General features: G+C 35.7%; 2 protein-coding genes across 2 annotated transcripts; one reads left to right on the top strand and one right to left on the bottom strand.

Annotated features, from left to right (window-relative positions):
• The first annotated feature begins 1,361 nt into the window (after positions 1-1,361).
• On the top strand, positions 1,362-11,277 carry pcyt1bb (phosphate cytidylyltransferase 1B, choline b). The gene is made up of 8 exons (XM_007259564.4): positions 1,362-1,483; positions 5,121-5,220; positions 5,959-6,075; positions 6,413-6,564; positions 6,662-6,740; positions 7,288-7,430; positions 8,689-8,877; positions 9,176-11,277. Exons 1-8 carry the CDS (start codon positions 1,415-1,417, stop codon positions 9,293-9,295), a joined length of 969 nt encoding a protein of 322 aa, XP_007259626.2. The 5' UTR covers positions 1,362-1,414; the 3' UTR covers positions 9,296-11,277.
• On the bottom strand, positions 10,971-21,288 carry pdk3b (pyruvate dehydrogenase kinase, isozyme 3b). Its single transcript, XM_007259563.4, has 11 exons — positions 20,978-21,288; positions 18,585-18,726; positions 17,890-17,961; positions 17,329-17,513; positions 16,879-16,968; positions 15,796-15,873; positions 15,596-15,672; positions 15,394-15,495; positions 14,821-14,934; positions 14,620-14,733; positions 10,971-13,180 (listed from the first exon to the last, which is right to left on the bottom strand). Exons 1-11 carry the CDS (start codon positions 21,078-21,080, stop codon positions 13,037-13,039), a joined length of 1,221 nt encoding a protein of 406 aa, XP_007259625.3. The 5' UTR covers positions 21,081-21,288; the 3' UTR covers positions 10,971-13,036.
• Between the last annotated feature and the right edge of the window lie 810 nt (positions 21,289-22,098).

Genomic DNA, 22,098 nt, shown 5'->3' with positions numbered 1-22,098 from the left:
CGCATACCATGATGCGTTTTTGCGCTTTTACGCACGGAATGCGTTTATACGCATGTCATGATGCACTTTTATGCACAGAATACGTTTTTACGCACGGCCCGCGTTTTACGCACGGAATGCGTTGGAAATGCGTTTTTACGCACACCATGATGCGCTTTTTGGCACGGATTGCGTGTTCACGCACGGAAAGTACTTTTACGCTCGGCCAGCGTTTTTACGCACGGATTGTGCTTTTATTCAAGGCACGTGTTTTTACGCACAGAATAATGTGCTTTTAAGCACAGTACATGCTTTAAGCACAGAATAGTGCATTTTTACGCACGGCCCGCGTTTTATGGGATGGCTCTTTTTTAAAATGCTTTTTATTGGACATTATATTAATAATAACAAAATAAATGTTAACACACATTTCTCATAAATAACATTTTCTACAACAGCAATTGAAAATGAAAAAATACAAAACATTTAATTTATAGTCAGATAAGCTTAAGTTATTCAGGGGGACGCCAAATAGAGCCATCTTTTACGCATGGCACGCGCTTTTAACGAGTTTGGGGCCTAATTACCTTTAGAAATAAATGCTATTTTTTCTGTAATGTGTTGATCAGCAACAAGAAGCCCTGCTAATGTGGATAGTCTTACATTATCTGAGCTCTAATATATATTCTAATACACACACACACATATATATATATATATATATATATATATATATATATATATATATATATATATATTATACTCTAATATATACTTAGATACATCAGTTTCTACAACAGACAAATACAGTGAGGTGTGTGAGAGAGAGAGTGAAAGAGAGAGAGAGTGTAAAAACCCAGTTTCTCAGTCTAACCAGCTGTTAGCGTCCCCCCAGTCCGGCTGTTTATTTATTATATTTTGACAGTTGCAGATTTGATTTAATGTTCTTTTATATTTTCTTTTACAGTTAAGAGTTTCCGCAACGAATTTTCAAACGTGAAACCTTTGAATGAAATTCTTGAATAGAAATGTAAAGTGCCTGCCTGTTAATACACTAATTCCAGAAGATATCTCCTGTTAAAAATGTTTTATATTTTTAATTTGCTGTATGTTAGTGTATAATATGTGTATTATATGATACACGGTCCACAAACAGATTCAAGCGTGTAAACGGTCTGTCAGGTTTTTTTTATTTCCACCTGTTTTGAGGCTATAAACCCCGCCTCCTGCTTTAGGATTTGCTGGAAATGTCCTTTTCCTGCACTATGATTGGTTAGAAGTTCATAACACCACGTTTAGAGCCACCAGGGCTCTGGTTGTATCCACAAACTTCCAGCCAATCGCAGTGCAGGGGGCGGGGCAAGTCTTCAGTCACAATATAAAGAAATTACCGAGTCACTGTAAATCCTCGTGTGGAGGAGCTGAAACATCCAGCATGGTGAACAGGAGACGCCACGGGTCCCGCACCCAGACCCAGCAGCGCCGTAGACCACCGCCGGTACAGGTACACAAGATTAACTATAACAACAATTAACATTTCTGCTGCTGGGGTACTTTTTCTATATAGGATTAGTTCATAAAGAACATTTCTGCCAACAAGAACACAAACACTACTAATAAAATGAGACCCAGCTGCAATACACAGCTTTTAATTATACATTTTCCTACTCTATCAGTGGATCTTTATTTCATAATATTCAGGTAACTTGCCTTTTGTCTTTCGTGTTTTTTTCTTATTTCAGTATATGGATGCCTGATCATATCAGAATCACAGAATTATTATTGCTTAGTGTTTTCTAATAGTTGTGCAGCAGGGTCGTGGGACTGATTGCTGAAATGTGCCTGAATTAAGGTTTAATCAGTTAGCACAATGGCCCAGTTTATAAAAAATACTTTTTAAATAGCATATTACCCAATTATGTCACAGCATTACATAATCTCTACAGTTAGTAATAGCTGCACTATGTATATACTTGTATTCATTTTATATATTGTCTGCTGTCTATTGTACTCCTTGTCCAAGCACCTTTATCTTGTCTTGTACATATACAACCCAATATCAGTATAACAACAAAGTTAAAATGGATTTAATTAAATTGAGCAAGTAAACTAAAGTCCTAAAGGTCTGGATTCCCAGACAATTTTCTACAGTTATCAATATTACCAGATTTGTATGTTAAAAAGATTGTGTTGCCACTGGCCCAGAATTCCTACATACCACCAGTCAAATTTTAAGACAGATTATGATTATGATTCTAACACTGATAGAGGTCAGTGCAGGTATGTGTACTTAAATTAAAGAAGACTTTTTCAAAAAAACATCTACTTAATCCTCCTGTTCAGTTACGCAAAATTTTGACCCATTTCAAAATATTTATCCATAATCTGTAAGGAGTAAAATATAACTATTATATTTCTGTTTCTTTTTTTTTAATTGTTAAACCTAAATAAATACAGGTCATTTGGTTCAGACATTTTTATAACATGTTGAACTGGTTGGTCAGACCAGGATTGAGATTAGAATTTCTTGACCACATTTTCAAGGGCAGGTTTAATCCTTGTCTGGGAATCCAGCCCTTTAGAACTTTATTTCACTTCACATATGTGCCAATGAGCTACAAACAAAAAGTTTAAATTGGTTTAAGTTACAACAGGTGAATCTATGAAAATCTATTTTTATAGATTATTTTAAAAATAGACTTTTTCCTGTTGGGGAGGTATACAAACTGATTAAACCGTAGATTAGGCCCATTTTGCAGTCAATGCCACAACCCTACTACACAAATGACCTCTGGTGATAGTCAGGAAATAGTAGAGAACACTATGCCAGTAAAAGTATTATGTAATATTTGTGTGCATGCGTGGGATTTGCAGATACACGTCAATCACAACTTGCACAGACAACATGTGTTTTAAAGTGTTTAAAGGATTGCTAGTGAAACTACAGTACATTTTATTGAATCTGATTAAAAACATTGTCAATTAAATGAAATACATACAAGTCTTGCCAGTGCTTATCCAATGTAAAGTTCGTGTTGTCATTGTCATGTCAAGTACTTGTTAACTATGTAAAAGCTGTAAGCTAACTCATCTTGTGTCTCAAGCTAAACCATACTGAACATAAACAGGCCCAAGTACAAGTCCTCAGCCACTGAATGCTACAGAAATCTATAGAAAGCCTCTTATTCTTTTTTTTCTCCACTGGTTCCTCTGAGGGTGTCCTCTTAACAGCAGAGGGTCCAAAGGTCACTGACAACATCACAGAGTTAAAGTACATGTACATATTCTGTGTATTTATTGCACATCTTTGGAGTGTTTGTCACTGCAATTTCTTATCTCATTTCAGATCATTTCAGACAATAATTGTTTTATTGCAATATTGTATTATTGTATTGTTTTATTGTATTATTACTAATACTTTTGGAATAATTAGTATTAATACATTTAGCAAATTATCTGATGATAGATACAAAATGTGAGAAATACTAATTGTACACAATTATATATTTTAATTTAATCCATATTTACAGCTATATTAATAAGATAATCTATTGTTACTGTTTTTGTAATTTTTGCTAAGCTCTAAATATTTTGTGAAAGTGTCTTGATAAATAGGCCTCTAAAATAGTCGAAATTTACAGATTTCGACTATTTTATTCATATTTCGATTTATTCATCCTAATATTTCAGGATGAATAAAAATAGACTAAATTTGTCTTAAACTCAGACTGCAGTCAGATTAGAAATATGTCTCCAATTAGATCTGTTGTTGCATTGTTTGTTGCATATACAGTTACATGCAAGACACTATAAATCAAAGCTATCTACAAATGTGGTTTGAATCTAACTTGCAAAAATTGGATTTCCTGTGTGTTTTTTTGTGCCTCACAGCAGTGTTTCTTAATCATGTCCTTAGGAACCCACAACATGGCAAACATTTCAACTATTGCCTGTGTCACATCACCTGATCAAGCTTATCCGCTAATAACCAGGCCCTTTATGAGTTAGATCAGAACATTGCTGTGCTGTGGGTTCTAGAGAGATTATTTTTATGGCAGTAGGTGTGTCACCGACCAGTTCCATTTAAATGCTTGACAGATTATTATCAGGTCAGAGCACCCAGTTCAGCTCAACCCAGCACAGCCCAGCCTCTGATGATCTGACACAAGCTTGCATTGTGCTTTTCTTTCTCTCTCTCTCTCTCTCTTTCTCTCTCTCTCTCTCTCTCTCTCTCTCTCTCTCACTCACTACATTGAACTAATGGAACTTCTGTTCTGCTGCCACTAATTTATGGAACGTCCTATCTAACCGTCTGAGTGCACCAAAGATGATTTAAAGTTCTAAATAAGCATTTTATTTTGAAGTTTAAAGATTTTAAAGATTAAATTGAAGGTTTTATGTCTACTTAATGAATCTGTAGATTTTGCACTTTTGGGAAGGATATTAGGTCTCTGTATGAGCAAGAACCTGGCAATACAATGTATATTGTCACTGTCCAATAAAAAAAATACATGTATTTCCATAACCAAGCAACTTTCCAGGAGAAGAAAAGAGAGAGATAAAGCCTTCTTAATCTTAAATGGAAGTACATGTAAATAGTTTAATTTAGATAATTTTGAAGAATTTTTATTGGTCCATTCTTGCTTTGCATCAGAGAGGACCAATATCATGATACAGGGGTTACTATTTAAAATATTAAAAATTAAAAAAATGAAATCAGAACTTAAATCAGAAGACTTTCAACCAGTGTTGCTGTCCAGTGGTCAAAGTTTTTAAAACAAAATGAATTATCATATTATCATGATACTTGAATATAACAATATATTCTTAGACATTGAAGGAAATATTATATGGATGACTGGGGTCAATTAGATCTGGAGCTAAAATCTAAAGTACAGATGTATTAATCTTTAGATTAGGGTTGATCACCTCTAGAATTTTCTCAACATTCACACTGTTCTAAAATGTATTTTCCTATTCATACCAGTGCATTTGTAGCTGTTCTATCAGCATTACAATTTTGGTGTTTGCTGCTGTTTGTTGGGTTGCTTTACTGTGACCTTTAGCCCAGTTCAGGTACTCTATAGTGTATGTTTTCTGTTTGTTTTGGTAATCAATTCCATCCATGTCATCTTTGACAGACACTGAGAGAACCAGCAATCTTTGCTAAAGCGTCTGGCACCAATTCTGATGTCCCTCATGATAAAGTGACGTTAGCCCAGGCCCGGCGTGGCACTCCTGGTAAGAGTCATCCTCTGTTGTTTATAAGTGGACAGTCTGACAGTATTTTCATAGTTATATGTTATATAAACATATATTGAAGAGAGAAGATGAGGTGCGGATGAATGTGAGGAAGCCACAATTCCAAATTGGTATCGGGAAGGAAAGTTATTTGCCTGTTATAAGCAATATTTATTGAGCTATAAGTATATATGAAATGCTTGAAATGTGTGAAATGCATATGCAATGCAACATGTCAGATATCTTATATGACTCAATAGATTGTCTCAGCGTTCTAGAGGTTCCTAATGGTTTCTGGAAATAATCAGTCCCATACAGCTTGAATATTCCTGTAGATGTTATAGTAAAGGTGGAGTATTGATAGCATATCCAATAGCATCAATCAAAGCGATATTGTAGTCTTCAAGACAAGCTCTTGAGATCTCAGCGGTATATGGACGAGCATTGTCCTGTTGGAATATAGCACCATTAAAGGTAGGGCCACTGGGCCAAATGGCTTCATTAAAGTAACTTTGGGCTATCAAAGTGTCTGTAATGAAGACTAAGTGATCTGGCATTGTACAAAATGGCACCCCATTCCATATCTCCAGGCCTTCTGGACATGTGACACATGATATAATATTTTAATTATAGTACTCACCCCTTTTTGGTGCTTTATTCTTAATCTAGAAACAGATATAAAGGACACATTTTTTAAGAGCGTATTGAAATGTGACTTTTCTTCTTTTTTATCTTCAGCTCACCGGCCTGTGAGGGTCTATGCTGATGGAATCTTTGACCTCTTCCACTCCGGCCATGCACGAGCTCTAATGCAGGCCAAGAACCTCTTCCCCAACACACACCTGATCGTAGGAGGTAAGCTACTAATGATCAATTCAAATCCACACACACAGCACACAGATACACTGACAGCTAGGGGTGTAAGATAATGTTGATATATTGAAGTGTTGCATGGACCTTGTATCCATTTTATAAAACATATATTCATTTTAAATCATGAGTTTACATGTGAAGATTAAAGGCAAACAGTGGTTTATTTTCTTACAGTATTTTTTGCTTACAGTATCACAATATTGCACTATATTACATCATAAACCCTGTATGAAGCCTATAACTATTAAATAAGCTAAACGGTCTCTTTACTGTATCTTTGTACAGTATATTTAACAATGCATGTTTTTGTATGTCTTAGTTTGCAATGATGAGTTGACACACAAGTATAAAGGCTACACAGTGATGACTGAGGATGAACGCTACGAGGCCCTTATTCACTGCCGCTATGTAGATGAAGTTGTCCGCAATGCACCATGGTCCCTAACCCCTGAATTCCTAAAGAAACATAGGGTCAGTAGAGCACAGCACAATCATATAATACTCATAGCCATCATTTTATCAGTACAGTGAACTTTTCCATGATTTATCAGTTGTTTCATTTATGCAGATTGACTTTGTGGCCCATGATGACATCCCATACACTTCAGCTGGATCAGACGACGTCTATAAACATATCAAAGCGGCAGGTTTGGACAGACATTGTATTTCTCAAAATCGATATCAGTGATGTCACAGATGAGTCTACAGAACAATAAGATTACACTTTAAGACTGGTTTCCCATTTCATTTGGAAGTGGAGTTGTTCTGTCTGGAACCAAAGCCACATAGGATGCCAGCATTTACTAAGATTAATATCAATTTTAAACTATGATATATCTTATATATTTTTTTACAATAAAAATTTAGAAATGTGCATATCTCTAATATATATTTAAATAATTATTTTTATTTTTTTGTTCTTTCTAAAAATATTCAGTTAATTATATAAATGGTGTGATGGAGTAGGGCTCATGGTCCTTGTCCAGTTCTGTTATAATGCAAATTATTATTTTGCCTATGTTCTTGTTTTCTCCCAAGTCCAAACATACATTTAATAACTGGTATATCAGTAGAGGCCCCACGTTCTCAAGTGATGTGAAATATATTTTTCTCATGCCATAGAGAAAAATATCTGGTTTTAAGATTGTAATGAAGTTCTGATTAACTGATCATTATCTATTATTTATGTGTTAGGAATGTTTGTAGCCACTCAGAGGACGGAAGGCATCTCAACCTCAGACCTCATCACGCGCATAGTCCGAGACTACGATGTCTATGTAAGACGGAACCTGCAGAGAGGATACACAGCCCGGGAACTGAACGTTGGTTTTATCAATGTAAGAAACCTAATTAATGTTTTACATATACTTAAAAATAACCGTTGCTCAATGGATGACTTGGACACAACTCCTATTTTATGGCCATTTTGAAGGGTGGCCTCTGATCTTAAAAAAAACATTAGTCAGTGTGTAATATTTTTTTTTTATAAAATTTTCTACAACTATCCACTTCAGGGGACACGGTGAACAGAAAATGGTTCTTCTGACATCAATGGTGTGACACATTTATCCAATCCGAATCTAGGCATTGTATGGCCCATTGGCTTTCACTAACTGGACCTTTACATAACCAGAATTTGAACCGAACCTCATTACACTTCAAGTCCAAAACAGACTACAAGAATAAAGTATTGAAAACAGCAAAAGTTGATAATTAGACTACAAGCCAAATAGGCATGGTGTTTTGTATTAGGTAAAAATAATGATGGTCTTACTGCAAACACCTGGAAATTTTGTGCTTAACTGTTTATGTAAATGTTACTTAAATAATGATATAACATTAGTGGTTACTATTAGTACTATTAGTGGTTACTATGCCTGCTTCACATTTTCATTGCCTATTTGTAAAATCTACTCTTACCAGTAACAGCTTATCAAAACCATATAATTACTGCATTCTTTTAGGAGATAAAATTAGCATTGAGCCAAATTGATATTAGTCTATTTGTCCAGCCCTCCAAGGCATCTTTCTATGGTGGTCCTGGGGTAATTTTCTCTTTAATGGGGGGGGGGGGGGGGGGTTCCTCTGTGATTTTATTCCCATCCGGAATGACCATGTATGTGTTTTTTTTAGATGTCCTTTGAGAAAATTACAGGATGAATTACCTATTGTTTTTCGCTGAACTCTTTGGTCATCTGGTAATTTTAGTCCCGTTCGGATCCACATCTCTGTGTTTCTTTACCTCACGTTTAATAAAATATCTATTTGTCCACTGCCATTCACCGTAATCACACTTTGGCTGCGCGTTTCCACAGAGATCCACATAAACACAACAGCGAATGGAAATGGAGGAGCTACTGAACTCAATGTCGTGTGACAGAGAAAGCCAAAAAATTCAATTACAGTCCGGATGTAAGAGTTTTACCACTGAGTAGAAGTGTGAAATATTTTTCACAGATGTCCCTCCCTGAAAAACTAATACAGTCTTGATAAGGCATAAGTCCCTTTTTTAATGTGAAGATTTCAAAGATTGCACTCTATCTTTTACCATACCTATAGCTCATGTTTGACTATTTCTCCTAATCTGAACTCTAGGAGAACAAGTATCGTCTACAGAACCAGGTGGATAAGATGAAAGAGAAGGTGAGGACGGTGGAGGAGAAGTCCAAACATTTAGTGCATCGCGTGGAGGAGAAGAGCCACGACCTCATTTTTAAATGGGAGGAGAAATCCCGAGAGTTTATTGGGAACTTCCTGGAGCTCTTTGGCCCTGATGGAGCTTGGGTAAGTGTTTTAGTGTTCCACTGAACGAAGAAGAAATTTTTTTATTTAACACTGGTAAATTTGATTGGCATGCTTGTGAACTGTTTTTGGAAGGGTTCTTTTATATGTATATTCATACACTGTTAATTTCAGACCAAATAAATAATAACAAATAATGACCAGGTTTAAAGTCAAGTGCACATCTTTGATAAGATTAAATAAAACAGATAGCATTATTAGAAAGCTATAATGTGTTCCTGTTCTGTTTTCTTAGCATGACTCTCTCTTGATACAAAACTGTCTGCTGTTGTTTCTGCAGAATATGATCCAAGAGAGGAGTGGACGTATGCTCCAGGCTCTGTCTCCATACCAGTCCCCCCGCAGCTCACCCAGCAGCAGCCCCACCAGGGGGCGCTCCTGCTCTCCTCCAACCTACTGATCCTCCCCATCTGTACAGGCTTTACCCTTTAAAGGAGAACTCTGCTGTAAAATTGACCTTTGGTGTAGTAAAACATGATAAAGAGTACTAACCTTTGTTGTATAGCCCACCTCCGTTCTCCTGCAGCTTTCCAAGATCCAGACATTTTTTACAGTTTGTCCAAACATGCTTTAGAATGGATATGGGGCATATTTTTCCTCTGCAGATAAATTGCTCTTTACACCATTATCCAGGCTCAAAGTAGCTCCACACCTCATTGGTAGAATCCAGAGAGCACTGACATTTAAAACAAGGCCTTAATAACTTTAAAAGTGCAAAATAAGTTTATTAAAAACTACTGTTTACATCATGTAGCATAACCTAATCTCTGGGTGTTGCCATCTTAAGGGAAAGGTAAGAATGGAGGTGGGCTATACACCAAAACTAAATTTTACACAAGAGTTCTCCCTTAAGAAGCCCTCCTCTTCAACAGGTCAGGAGAGAGTATACCTTAAGAACTGCACTGCGAGTAGGCCTGTCTCGATAAGCTTTTTTGGATGATATATTGTCCCCCCCAATAAATTGCACTAAATTATATTAAAGATCATAAGTTATATTTTAAGACCAATTTATAATACAGTAATAGTGCATCAAACATGCATTAACCCTTTTAATAAAAAATAATTATAAATATACCAAGTAAATAAAACATTAAATACATATAAAAAGCCACTCTTTGTACACAAAAGGTGATAAGATATAAATATAAAATATAATATAAAGGAAGCTCAGCAAAAATGATTACTGCACTCATCAAGTAGTTGTCGTGACAGGCCTAACTGTATGTGACATTAACCTGACTTTACATTGTAATACTAATATGATACGATGTTATTTATTGATGAGATTTGTATTTATTAATTATTAACTAATTGTATATTTTGTTATTAATTTACACATTTTTAATTCAATATGCTAGTATTCTTTACCAAAGCCATTCACAAAAAATTGTTTTCAAATTCTTGATGAGAAGGAAAGCATGTCCAGTGTCAAAAGCGTTCATAAACATGTTTATTAATTTCACTTATAAACTCTCTTAATATTAACAGAGCTGGGAGTGTATAGTTTACAGCAGTTTGTCCCAATCACAACTTCTCTCTGCTCTTCTAGGCTACGTTCACATTACTAAAGTGACTAAAGTGACTCAAATCTGATTTTTCGCTTAAAGTGGCTCAGATCTTTTATGGCTGTGTGAACGTGCCAAATCCGTTTTTTTTTTTTTAAATCAGATTTGAGTCACTTTCATATGTGATCCTAAATTGTATACATATCTGATCCATGGACATGTGACATGAATGTAAGTGGTCAAATCGGAATTCATGTGACTTTTTGCTTTTACGCATGCGCTACGTGCTTCTCGCTGGTACCCACACATCTCTTGGTGCAGCTGTGCAGCTATAGCTGCAAAAACAGCAAAAGCAAACCGCCTGACCTTTTTTCACCTCCTCGACCTGAGCATGTACTTCAGACTAGCTGTTTGCTCTCCACTCCAGCAAAAGATGCTCCACATAGAGCTGCTAATGCATTCATTTCCATTTATAAAACTACGAGTCGTCTCTCAAATATGAGATTTTTTTGTTGTTGGTTCAGAAGGCGATACACGTATATACGTTATACACGTATCAGTGTGCGCATGTGCATGTGAGGTGTTTCAGGGACAGATTCGTTCACATTACACACAGATACAGGTCACTTACATTTGTGAATGTGAACCGAAAAAAAAAATCGGATTTGAGCAATGTGGCTTGTAATGTGAACGTAGCCTTACACTCACACACCCGACTAAACTCATCAGCTAAATAAGGATCCTATAACAGATGTGTAAATGGCAGTGTTGGAGCAGGTAAACGAACAGAAGGGTTCGGTAGCACTGCTTTACAGCAATAAATATTCCCATGTGTTGAACTACACATTCCTAGAAAAATAAAGTTATATTTCCTCAACATTACTTGTATCCCTGTGTTCCACTAATACCTGTACGACCTTTAAAGAATCGTTTAATGAGGCACAACAGTTAATGTGATGAAGCAAAGCTTACAGTTCAGCTTAAACATATCATACTTTTTCATAACAACGCTACGCTGCTAGACTGTCAGTTTAAATAACCTGACTGTGCTAACAGCTTAACTCTGTATACACTAAGGATCTATATGTGAATTCAGTTCACTTCAGTTCCTCAATCTCATTACATCATACATAAACATAAGCAACCATTACACTATAATTCCCTGGTGATGCACTGAAATTACAACATTTGCACAGAATTCTTACAAAAGTAAATGAAGATAAGATAATAAAAAACAACATAAATGCCAAATTCAGTTCCCATGAAAGCCTGTTTCCGCCTCTTCTACCACACATTTTTTAGGATTTTAATACTTAATTAATAGGAAATTAGTATTATGAGATAGTAAGTTGTCTTTATGGTGTAATATAATGACACATAAGGTTACATTTTGTAGCCAATGTAAGTCTATATGAGACTTTTTCATTATGACATAACAAGTCATTATGACATGGTAGTATATAATGCTAAGATTAATTAAAGGCTTATTAAGGCTTAAAATGATAACCTGATGTGTAAAATTGAAGTGCAATTTTAACATAGCAGGCTATTATGACGAGACAGTAAGTCATCCTTATGATGTTAAGTTATTATGACATATGTAATTTTCTTTAACATGTCATGTCTTAATAATGACAACGTAATTCACCATTATGACATAGCAAGTTATCATTATGACATGTAAAGTCACTATAATGCAATACTAATGAATTTTAACATAGCAAGTTACAGTTATGAGATAGTAAGTCATCATTATGACATGTTATGTCATTTTTATCACTGTCATCATTTTGTCAGTCATGATTGTGAGATACAAAGTTATTATTATTACATGCAGTAAGTAATTGTTAAGATACTTATATTCATGTAGTTTTTAGTTTGAATTGTGAGCTGTATGACATGATTCATGAATCATAATTAGAATTCTAAATCCTATTTAATTGATTTAAAAAGAAAACTATTATTGAAAATGTTTTCATTATTATAACTTAATAAATGTATTTGATTAATAATTCTATCATCCACTGTGTCTCATCATCCAGTATAACCCTGACCAGGAGCAAGCAGTCAGAAGAGTGGTGTGTTAAAGACAGAAACAGGCTTCCATACAGTACATACTGTGTACTGCAGCATAACTGAACGTCTGTAGCTAAGCTTTCAGCTACTAAACAAAAGTGCAAAAATATTTTTTTACATATTTTTCTTTAGGCCAGTCAGTACAGCAATTCTACTGTGAACCATTAAACACACCCGGTTATAAGACCACCTGTTTAGCATTAGACTCTGTAGTGATGTAATCCACAAACCTAACTTTTAGCCTTTGGCATCACAGTGTATTTCCTTTCACTGTTTATATGAAATGTATGACACATAACAGCCGCAAGTGACTATAGTTCCTATAAAAGTCATGATGTAACAGTATGTCATAGCCACTGACATTATCTGACCTTGCACTAAGATGCTCACTGTTCATTTATCTCACCAAATGAAACAAAATGCAATACTTGGTGACCTATAAAATGACCTATTAAATTCAAACCAAATGTCTGAAAAGAAAAGCTCTTCACTTCCAGTCCTACTGCAGATCTGTAGCTTCCAACACCAGTGAAGGAACTAGTCAGGACCGAACATTTAGGTCATGAGTTGACCTTGAATGTGGACGCATCCCGTGGATCACTGCTGGGGTTGCTCCAGTCATCAGCCTCTGGCCCTAACTGGTAATGTCTCCACGCCGACTTGTTAAAGACGGGAAGACGCTCAAAAGACTCGCTGGATAGTGCCTGAGAATCACAGTGAGAAACACTTAATTATCTCTAAATTAACTCAATGAACTCTAAATTTACTCAATTGTAAATGAAAACAGAATGCAACTATTATTAGGGTATTATTTTTAATTAATTTTAACATAGGTTGTCATGATGAGGCAGTAAGTCATCCTCATGACATGTTAAGTTTATATAACATATGTCATTTTCATGACTTAGTAAGTCGGTTAATTTTAACTTAACATATCATAATAATAGGAAGACTTTTTACAGTGACAAAAATCTAAATAATAATCACATATTATAGAACCAATTTCAAAAAAGCTGGGACCCTGAGTAAAATGTAAATAAATGTAAATGAAAACAGAATGCAATTATTTGCAAGTCCCAAAGACATGATGGCAGCAAAATATAGGCTTAAGAAAATAAGTGGTGGCCATATAGCAACATAATCCGGAAATGTCACTGTCCTCTCTGAGCCAAATTCCATTCATTCTTTGTAATAGTGTTAGGGGATCAGCCTGTGCTGCCAGCAGAGGGTGAAGACAAAAATGCAATCATTCAAGGGAACTCAAAATCCCAGACTTTCTAGAGGTGATCAGTGTAAACCAGGCACACCTGTTTGAACTGCTATTTAAGGCCATGGCAAGCAGCACACTCTGTCGCACCTTTGTAGAGGGGTGACCGGTAACAGAAAATATTAGAAAAGAAAAGAAAAAAGAAAATACAAAAAGAAAGAAAAAACACTCACTGTCCCTACTTCATTCTATCATTATAACCAATCATATTAGCAGCCAATAATAATAATTATAACATATGCAGCCTTTGGCTTCTTCTTTGTATGATACAGCTTTAACTTGTATTTGTGAATTGAACAGTGGACTGTGTTCACAGTCAGTAGTTTCTGGGAGTGTTCCAAAATCCTTGCAGTAATTTCCAATAGAGAATCAGAACAGCCTGTTTTTTAATTCAGTGCTGTGGCCAAAAGATCTCCAGCCTCCAATACTGACTGTTGCCCTTGTCCCTTGTACACTGGGATTTCTCTAGTTTCACAGTCATCACATTTTTACATTGAGGAACATTTTAAAATTGCTCCACAAGTTTTAGATGTAGTTTTGCTCATATTTGCTTCTAAGAGTGTCTGCCTCTCTAAAATGCACTTTTTTATTATTCTTGTAAATTAGTTGAAAATCTAATTGCAGCTGTTTATATTAGTAACACTCACTTTTCCAGCCTTTACTGCTCCATCCCAAAGTTACTGCTCTTTAATCAATGGCAAAATGTCTCATTTTCAACATTATATGTATTCTAGGTGATACTATAAATAAAATATGAGTCTGTGTGTTCTGTTTATAGTTATTTGCATAATTATGTAACATATTCATAACATATACAACTTTTTTGGATCTGTGGTTATTTTACTAATGTAAAAACAAATTATAAAACAGCTGTACCTTTAGATAGATGACAGCATGAGTTCCTACACCTTCCAATGAGTAGAGGTTCATATCACCCTGGAAGTACCGTGCATACAGTCTGGAGATCGGTAATCCATAACCAAAACCAGCCTGCAGGACAGTGAGAGTATTACTACCTCTTGCACGCACACACACACACACACACATATAGCACTGCAGTTCAGGGTGTGTGGTTACCAGGGGTGCAGCAGCCTCGGAGGAGTTGAGTCTTGGCGTTGGAGCTGTGGAGTACATGTAGTTAAACAGACGGTCGATCTTTCTCAAGGGGACACCACCTCCCTGGTCACTAATCTATAGGAATAAAGACGCAGAGAACACAAACACATATCAGGCGTATATCACACTACCACACACATATCAGGCGTATATACAGAACTGTGCAAACATTTTAGGCACCAATGACAATTACAGTTCCCTACAAGTCCCTTTTCTGGACACTAAGTGTTTTTTGAACAGTTAAAAACTAATATTAGAAGAAATACAAATAATACTCATACAAATTTACTAGTGTTTTATATCTAGGAGAATCCAGGAGAAATCCTTGGTGAGATAAATGTTTCAAATATACAATAGGTTTACCTATATTAAATCTCATGAGCCTTAGTTTAACACTACATCTAATTTCCTGGCTTAGTAGGTATGTTAAAACCTGCTTTTGATACAGTGTTACACGGTACTTTTAATATTTCAGTTAAAACATTACATTAAAACATTAAAAACATTTTAAAAACTACAGAAAATTATACTCACCTTTATGGACAGATCTTCTTTTCCTAGAGTGACAAGAGCCTTCACAGGGGGGAGCCCTTTCTCACTGTTCTCATGAAGCTCCACTGTTGCTCGCATGGAGTTCTACAAAAACAAATACAGTATTATTAACCACAGTTACTGCCTCTATAAAAAACAGAGAGCGAGAAAGATATGAAGAACTATAGAGCTATAGTTTACTTGCCTTAAAAAGCTCAAAGAGCATGTGGAACAAATGAGACGGCACATAGACCACCTGGACGGGTCTGTTTGGTTTCTTGGCTGGAAAATATTGAATCAGATTGAGATATAGGCAGTAAATAATTTTAAAGCTGTTTTAAAGAAGCTTGCTCACTCTTAGTTTAAATAATGATTGGTTAATAAATAAATAAAACTCAAACTCACTGTTGAATTCTTTGATGTGTAGCTCAGGTGCCATCATGTAATACTTTTCACAAAGCATCTTTGCTGTCTCATATGCATCTAAATGAAGAAGAGCACAGTGTTATACTGTAGGATAGTCAGATGGCTTGACTGAGCATGCAGTCAAATCCACAATATTAACCTGCCTGTGGAATCATTAGTATAATGGTTACTAATGTTAAATAACCATGCACTGTATTAATAAAATTTTTAAATGTAATAATTGAGTCTCAGTTACTGCTTGCACAGAGTCTGGGAAGTTCAAAAGTGTGGAACCTGAACTTTAAATAAGAACTTTACACTGTGTGCATAATTATTAGGCAAGTTGTATTTTTGAGAATTGATTTTATTATTGAACAACTATATTGCTCTTTGTCATTCTAAAATGTCAATATACCTTAAATCTAAATTTTAAAGAAATTTAAAAGTGAGGTTTTGACTTTAATAGGAGAATGTAAATATGTGCATAATTATTGGGAAACTGTAAGTATGTAGAATTATTATTCAACCAAAATAAAAAGGGCCACTCACTTTTGTTTATAAGAAACATTAATAAATAAAATAAACATTTCTGACACTTAAAAAATAGTGAACAATATAGCCACCCTTCTTTCCTTAATCTGTAGATGATTAAGTTTTTTTCTGCAAAAGCAACCACAGCCTTCCAGACACTTTTTATACTGTTTTCCTCCACTAATCTGAAAGACCACAACTAGAAGAAAGTGACTTCCAAAAACTTGCAATTTTGATCAGTCTCCAATATCTTAGCAATTTCAAGTGCAGGAATTTTCAGAGTCAGTTAAATTTCATTGGCATTCATATTTTTGTATGTGTGTATGTGCTTAGTGCCATCATTATCAGCCAGCAGACACATAATAGAAAACCCACAGTGGACTTAAGGAACAGCTGTGACCACAGTCAGTGGAAAGATGCAAAAGTTGCTAATTCAAGTCAGTTACATGACCTGACTTCAATGTGAACCATCAAAATAGCTAAATCTGGTCTGAGCAAAAAAGCTGAACTGATTAAAGAGATTTGTAAAGCAATCATTGCTTAGATTCATACCTCTCACCACCTCAACCACGTTGCAGTTTGGGTCAATGCCCCCAATGTGTTTAGGATGTGCAGGGTTGGTGTCATCGCCGAAAAGCAGAGCTGCAACAGAAGACAATGCAAGTTGGTGAGTGTTTAATATTGCCCAACATTGCATTTATAATTCATGCATCAGAACCCACATGATATATACTCTAAAATCCATAAAAGCAATTTTTTTAAGAAAATCTTCTTATTACTAGCATATACTGTATGACTATGTATGTAAGAAATAATTTTACTAATTTCATATTTAGTAAAATACACAGCACAGTAATACAGTATATAATCTGTTCATTTCATACTATTGAATCATATTATGCACTTAACATAATTGCACAGTGTTAATTTAACACTACTAGTGTGGATTTAACACTGGAAATCTATTTTGCTCTGAAGCTGCTACTATTTGAAGACACTTACTGTGCTGGTTGATGAGCATGCGGAAAGAGATGCGGCTGGTGTAGAAGCGATCCAGGAAGTACTGCACGTTGCTGCTGATAAACGGGTCAAAGCCAAACTTCTCCTTGTATTCGATCACACCCTGGGCCATGGTGGGAACCACATCATTGTGCCGGTTCCGAATCTGGATAAGAATGTCTAGGAAACTGAGTCAGAAGAAGAATGTAAAAAGCCCTGCTCATTAAAAGAAAGCACAGCTATATTAAAAAATCATGATTATAATCATCAATAAAATACTGTATGTTTCACATATCCAGTTGTTTCAATTACCCTAATATTATCAAGGATCATGTTAATGTGGCATTTTTCTGATTTGCAGCTATGTTTGAATTTGGTAAGTGTATTTTAGAGTATTAAAATATCTAGTTTTAAGGCATCAGACTGCAATATATAACCTACATAAATACATTTTGTCAACTTTTTAAATCCCCTTTATTTTTTACAGAATATTAGACAAAATAAGCTAACCCAGCTAGCAATAAAGTATCTTATCAGTTAGTCAGTATGTGAGACATTACTTACTCGTTGAGGGTGCGAGGATCGTCTGGACTCCGGTTTTCGTAATCTAGCAGCTCCACAAAGCTCTGACTGTACCTGAAAGAGCAAATTAACCACAATTAAATGAGTTTACTCAACTTTTAATAAGGAGCAGATGCTGAACATTTCATAGAGATCTCATATGATAATGTGAGATAATATCCTTCCTTTTAAACACTTACAGAGCAGAGATGTACAATATACACTCTTATAATAGAAATGGCATAATCAAGAAGCTTAAATGGCCATCGGGCTTCTACTTTTCTTAGTTACAAAAAAATAACCCAATAATTAGAAACTTGTGAAAAAGGGAGTTGAGAAATGTTATTAAAGGGTTTGCCAAACTCATAGTCAAGAGAAGCAGAAGTCAGAAAACAAGCAGGCTGGTACAGCATAGATAAACATTTATTCACGTAAAAAAAAAACAGTGAGCACTGTGAGCTGCCTTAAAAGAGTCCTCATCAGTCTTCTAAATCTGAGGCTGTGTCTTGGTAACAGACCTCAGGTGAGGTGCAGAAATTAACCACAGCACACCTGAGCACATTGAGCCAAATGTTACAAACTGTTCATGACAGATAGGAGGCTGATAGAAGGCTGATCTTGCATGATCTTCCAAGATAGCTGCAGAGTGAACTTAACACTCATTAGCTTTCCACCCTCACTGAGCCCCGCCTACTCACCAGCTCTGAACCAATTGGACAGATGGTTGATTTAGCAGGTTGCCAGGCAACAGAGTGACTTCTCTCATGGTATTGGCCAATCGAACTGGAAGTTCTTTCCTCAGGAACATATAGGAGGTCTTCTCACAGGCATTCTCTCTACCTGGAGAAAGTAAAAAGAGTAATCCACAATACATATACCAGTAAATGTTTCTCTGTCAAACACAAAACAAAACTTAAAAAAATGACAAAGTATTCTGTATAGTACTGTATAGTATTCTGTATAAACATGTAATAGATGTACAATAGAGTAAATAGGGTAAAACAGACAAATAAGTAAGTAAATAGAGGGAAAAACAGGTTACACTGCCATTTTAACAGACGTTTTCTGGTGCCCCCTGCTGCCCGCTTGCTGTTTCCTTTACTGACACACCTCTGCTTCCCCTCAAAGGTCAGGGGCAACTGGCTCTGCCAGGAAAGTGTGCCATGTAATAAATGTTGATATCAGCAAATACTTTACTATGTTTAGCTGATTGATCTCCCAAGATCGCTTAAAGAATGGGTATGAATGATTATAGGTCACACACTGCTCCAGTTCCAGTTTAAAATCTATATTTTAAACTCAGCGTTCTGTGATCTACACAACACTATGGATTTCATCTACAATAACAAACACATAACACATGCACTTTAACAGAGTGATAAGCCCTGCAGCTAAACAGGCCGCCACACGCTTCTTCCGGTTTTAAAGGTTTCTGTAAAAACACTTTCACTTTGTCTAAATAGGATTTATACATGCATTGAAGAATGTTTTTTTACTACAAAATAAACACATAACTATGCATGCCAGCAGGTACAACATATTTTCTAGATGCAATGGAAAACGGATAACTTTAGTAGCTTACGTTTAAACTAAAGATTTATAGCTTGAGTCTCTGTATTACCCTGTACTATATAGAATAGTATTGTAATTATCTTATCTTATGTCTTTTTTTAAAGTATTATGATCATATAATTGCATTTTGGTTCCATCTTAATGGCAACATCCATTCAGACAACTAACAATTCTGTATAACTCATGGCTTTATTTTCTGATTGCTTGCTATTGCTTGCAACTATTTTTTAAAAGTAATGCATTATTTACTGTATACACTTTCTGAAATAATTCACTCCTCCAGGTGTTATTTTAAAATAAAAAAGTAATTAAAATGTGTTTTTTTTTTCATGCAGAAATCGTAAACACTTTCATTGTTGTGTTTGGTGAAAATGCGGAATTCAGTTTCAGAACTGGACGGGGAAACAGGGAAAAATTATAAATTGCAGGGCAGGTTAAGAAATATTGTACAAGACTACCCCCATTTTTAGTGGTTTACTGCTATAAAACATCCCACCTTTAACTCAGAAAGGGCTTGTTAATTAGCTGATTAAATGGATCAGGTGTTCTCTATGGTTCTTCCTCCGGACCAGGGTAGGGTAGGACCTCTGGTCATCTTCACACATCCTAAGAAATAGTGTGCTGACTGCAATGAATTTAAACAACGTTCATCTTGGATGTCAGAACTTTTTTTTTTTGTGAAAAATGATGACACAATGTCGGAATTTCAACACTAACTGATGCCTATGAGGCAATGTTAAATAGAGGTTGTTTAAAGGTTGTTTTTTATCATCAACATTAAAACTTTAATTAGTAAATTAAACTATGCAGGAATTGTTTCTCTCTGGAAAAAAATTAAGAGACCACTTCAGTTTCTGAATCAGTTTCTCTGATTTTGCTATTTATAGGTATATGTTTGCATAAAATAAACATTGTTGTTTTATTCTATAAACTATGGACAACATTTATCACACATTCCAAATAAAAATATTGTAATTTATAGCATGTTTATGAAGAAAATGAGAAATGGCTGAAATAACAAAAAAGATGCAGAACTTTCAGACCTCATATTTATAACGTTTCAAGAGTTCAGAAATCAATATTTAATAATAACCCTGGTTTTTAATCAAGGTTTTCATGCATTTTGGTATGTTCTCTTCCACCAGTCTTACACACTGCTTTTGGATAACTTTTCAATTTGGTAAAAATCAAAGAATTTTTAAGTGGTCTCTTATTTTTTCCAGAGCTGTATAGAAAAATTAGTTTGTTCACTCAACCTGAGTGAACAAACTCGACGGATTCAGTCTGACAGCGGGAACGCCAAGTGTTTCTCTGTTTGGGAGTGTGTGTCTGTAGACAGAGAGAGTGTGTGTCTGTAGAGTGCATGTGTATGTATGTATTTGTGTGGAGAGAGAGAGAGCGCGTGTGTGTGTGGAGAGAGTGTGCGTGTGTGGTTAGGAGAGTCTCTATATGACTTTCCCTCGTGCGCGGAGGGCTCGCGCTGGGGTAAACAGCGGCTGTATGATCAGACTCTACTCACCGAAATCCAAAAACTGCTTGATGGACATCGGCGAGGGCGAGAACCTGGAATAGAACTCTATTTTGGGTGTGACATCTTTCAGCAGGAGCTCAAACAACTTCATGATTACGAAACCCGGCAGAGGAGAAACACGGTCTGTAGACACGCAGAAGCGCAGCTTCCACCACTTTCACCCAGTAACTAATCCGCGCGCTCACACTCAGCCCGCAGGAAGACGCGCTGCGCTGCGTTTCTCTCCATGTCGTCGCTACTTTATTACATTAAATCGTCCAGGCTTGTCCGATCCTCAACACGTGACATGACAGCGTGCTCATGGAGTGACCATGTAAACCACTGGGGGGCGCTCTCAATTAAAAACCCCTTCAACAACATGACCTGTCAACAAACGACCTGTCAGAGATACTTATACAATAATCACTCCACTGCATATAACCTAATAATCATATGAATATTCAGCTATAGACCTAATAAATCTAATGTATAAAATAATTATTCCAAGTCATTTCTATTGGTCTATTCACCACAGAATTCACACAGTATCAGGAATAGGTGCCAAGTCTTCTGTCGAGTTGCGCTACTCAACATCGATACGTGCTTCCTAAAGGCATTGCGCATGCGCTGACTTACACTTTTTTATTATTTATCGTGTTTTTTTTTTTTTTTAATAAATCATTGAAAAGTAAAACTCATAAAACTATTTAGAATTCCTAACTAACTATATTTTTGCCTGGCCTTACCTGCTTAAACATAATATTTTCATTTGTTACAACAGGACGATAAATAGTCAGTTGGTTTGGCAACTGCTTTAGTATGTACTGATGTATACTGGCTGCTTTAGGTTGTGCTAGATGGTGTTTCAGCTCTTGGTTTTGAGTAAAACAATCTGACATTTGAACACAGAAGGTCCATGTGATTGTGTTTAATAAATAATTGTCTATTATTTCTTATTCTGGGTGTAACATTCTTTTGAAGCTGCCAATAAAGAATAGCCTTAGTTAAAAAAGAACAGTTTAGGTGTAACATGATTAAGCTATTTCTTAGAGAAAGTCTGAGGAAATATTTCCTCAATGACGTCAGAGCTTCTTTTTCTAGTTATCTTAATCTGGAAACAGTCACTCCCT

This window comes from Astyanax mexicanus, chromosome 17 (genome assembly GCF_023375975.1).
Source record: "Astyanax mexicanus isolate ESR-SI-001 chromosome 17, AstMex3_surface, whole genome shotgun sequence".
In the NCBI taxonomy this organism is placed as follows: domain Eukaryota; kingdom Metazoa; phylum Chordata; class Actinopteri; order Characiformes; family Acestrorhamphidae; genus Astyanax; species Astyanax mexicanus.
This window is presented reverse-complemented; position numbering and strand designations above follow the sequence as displayed.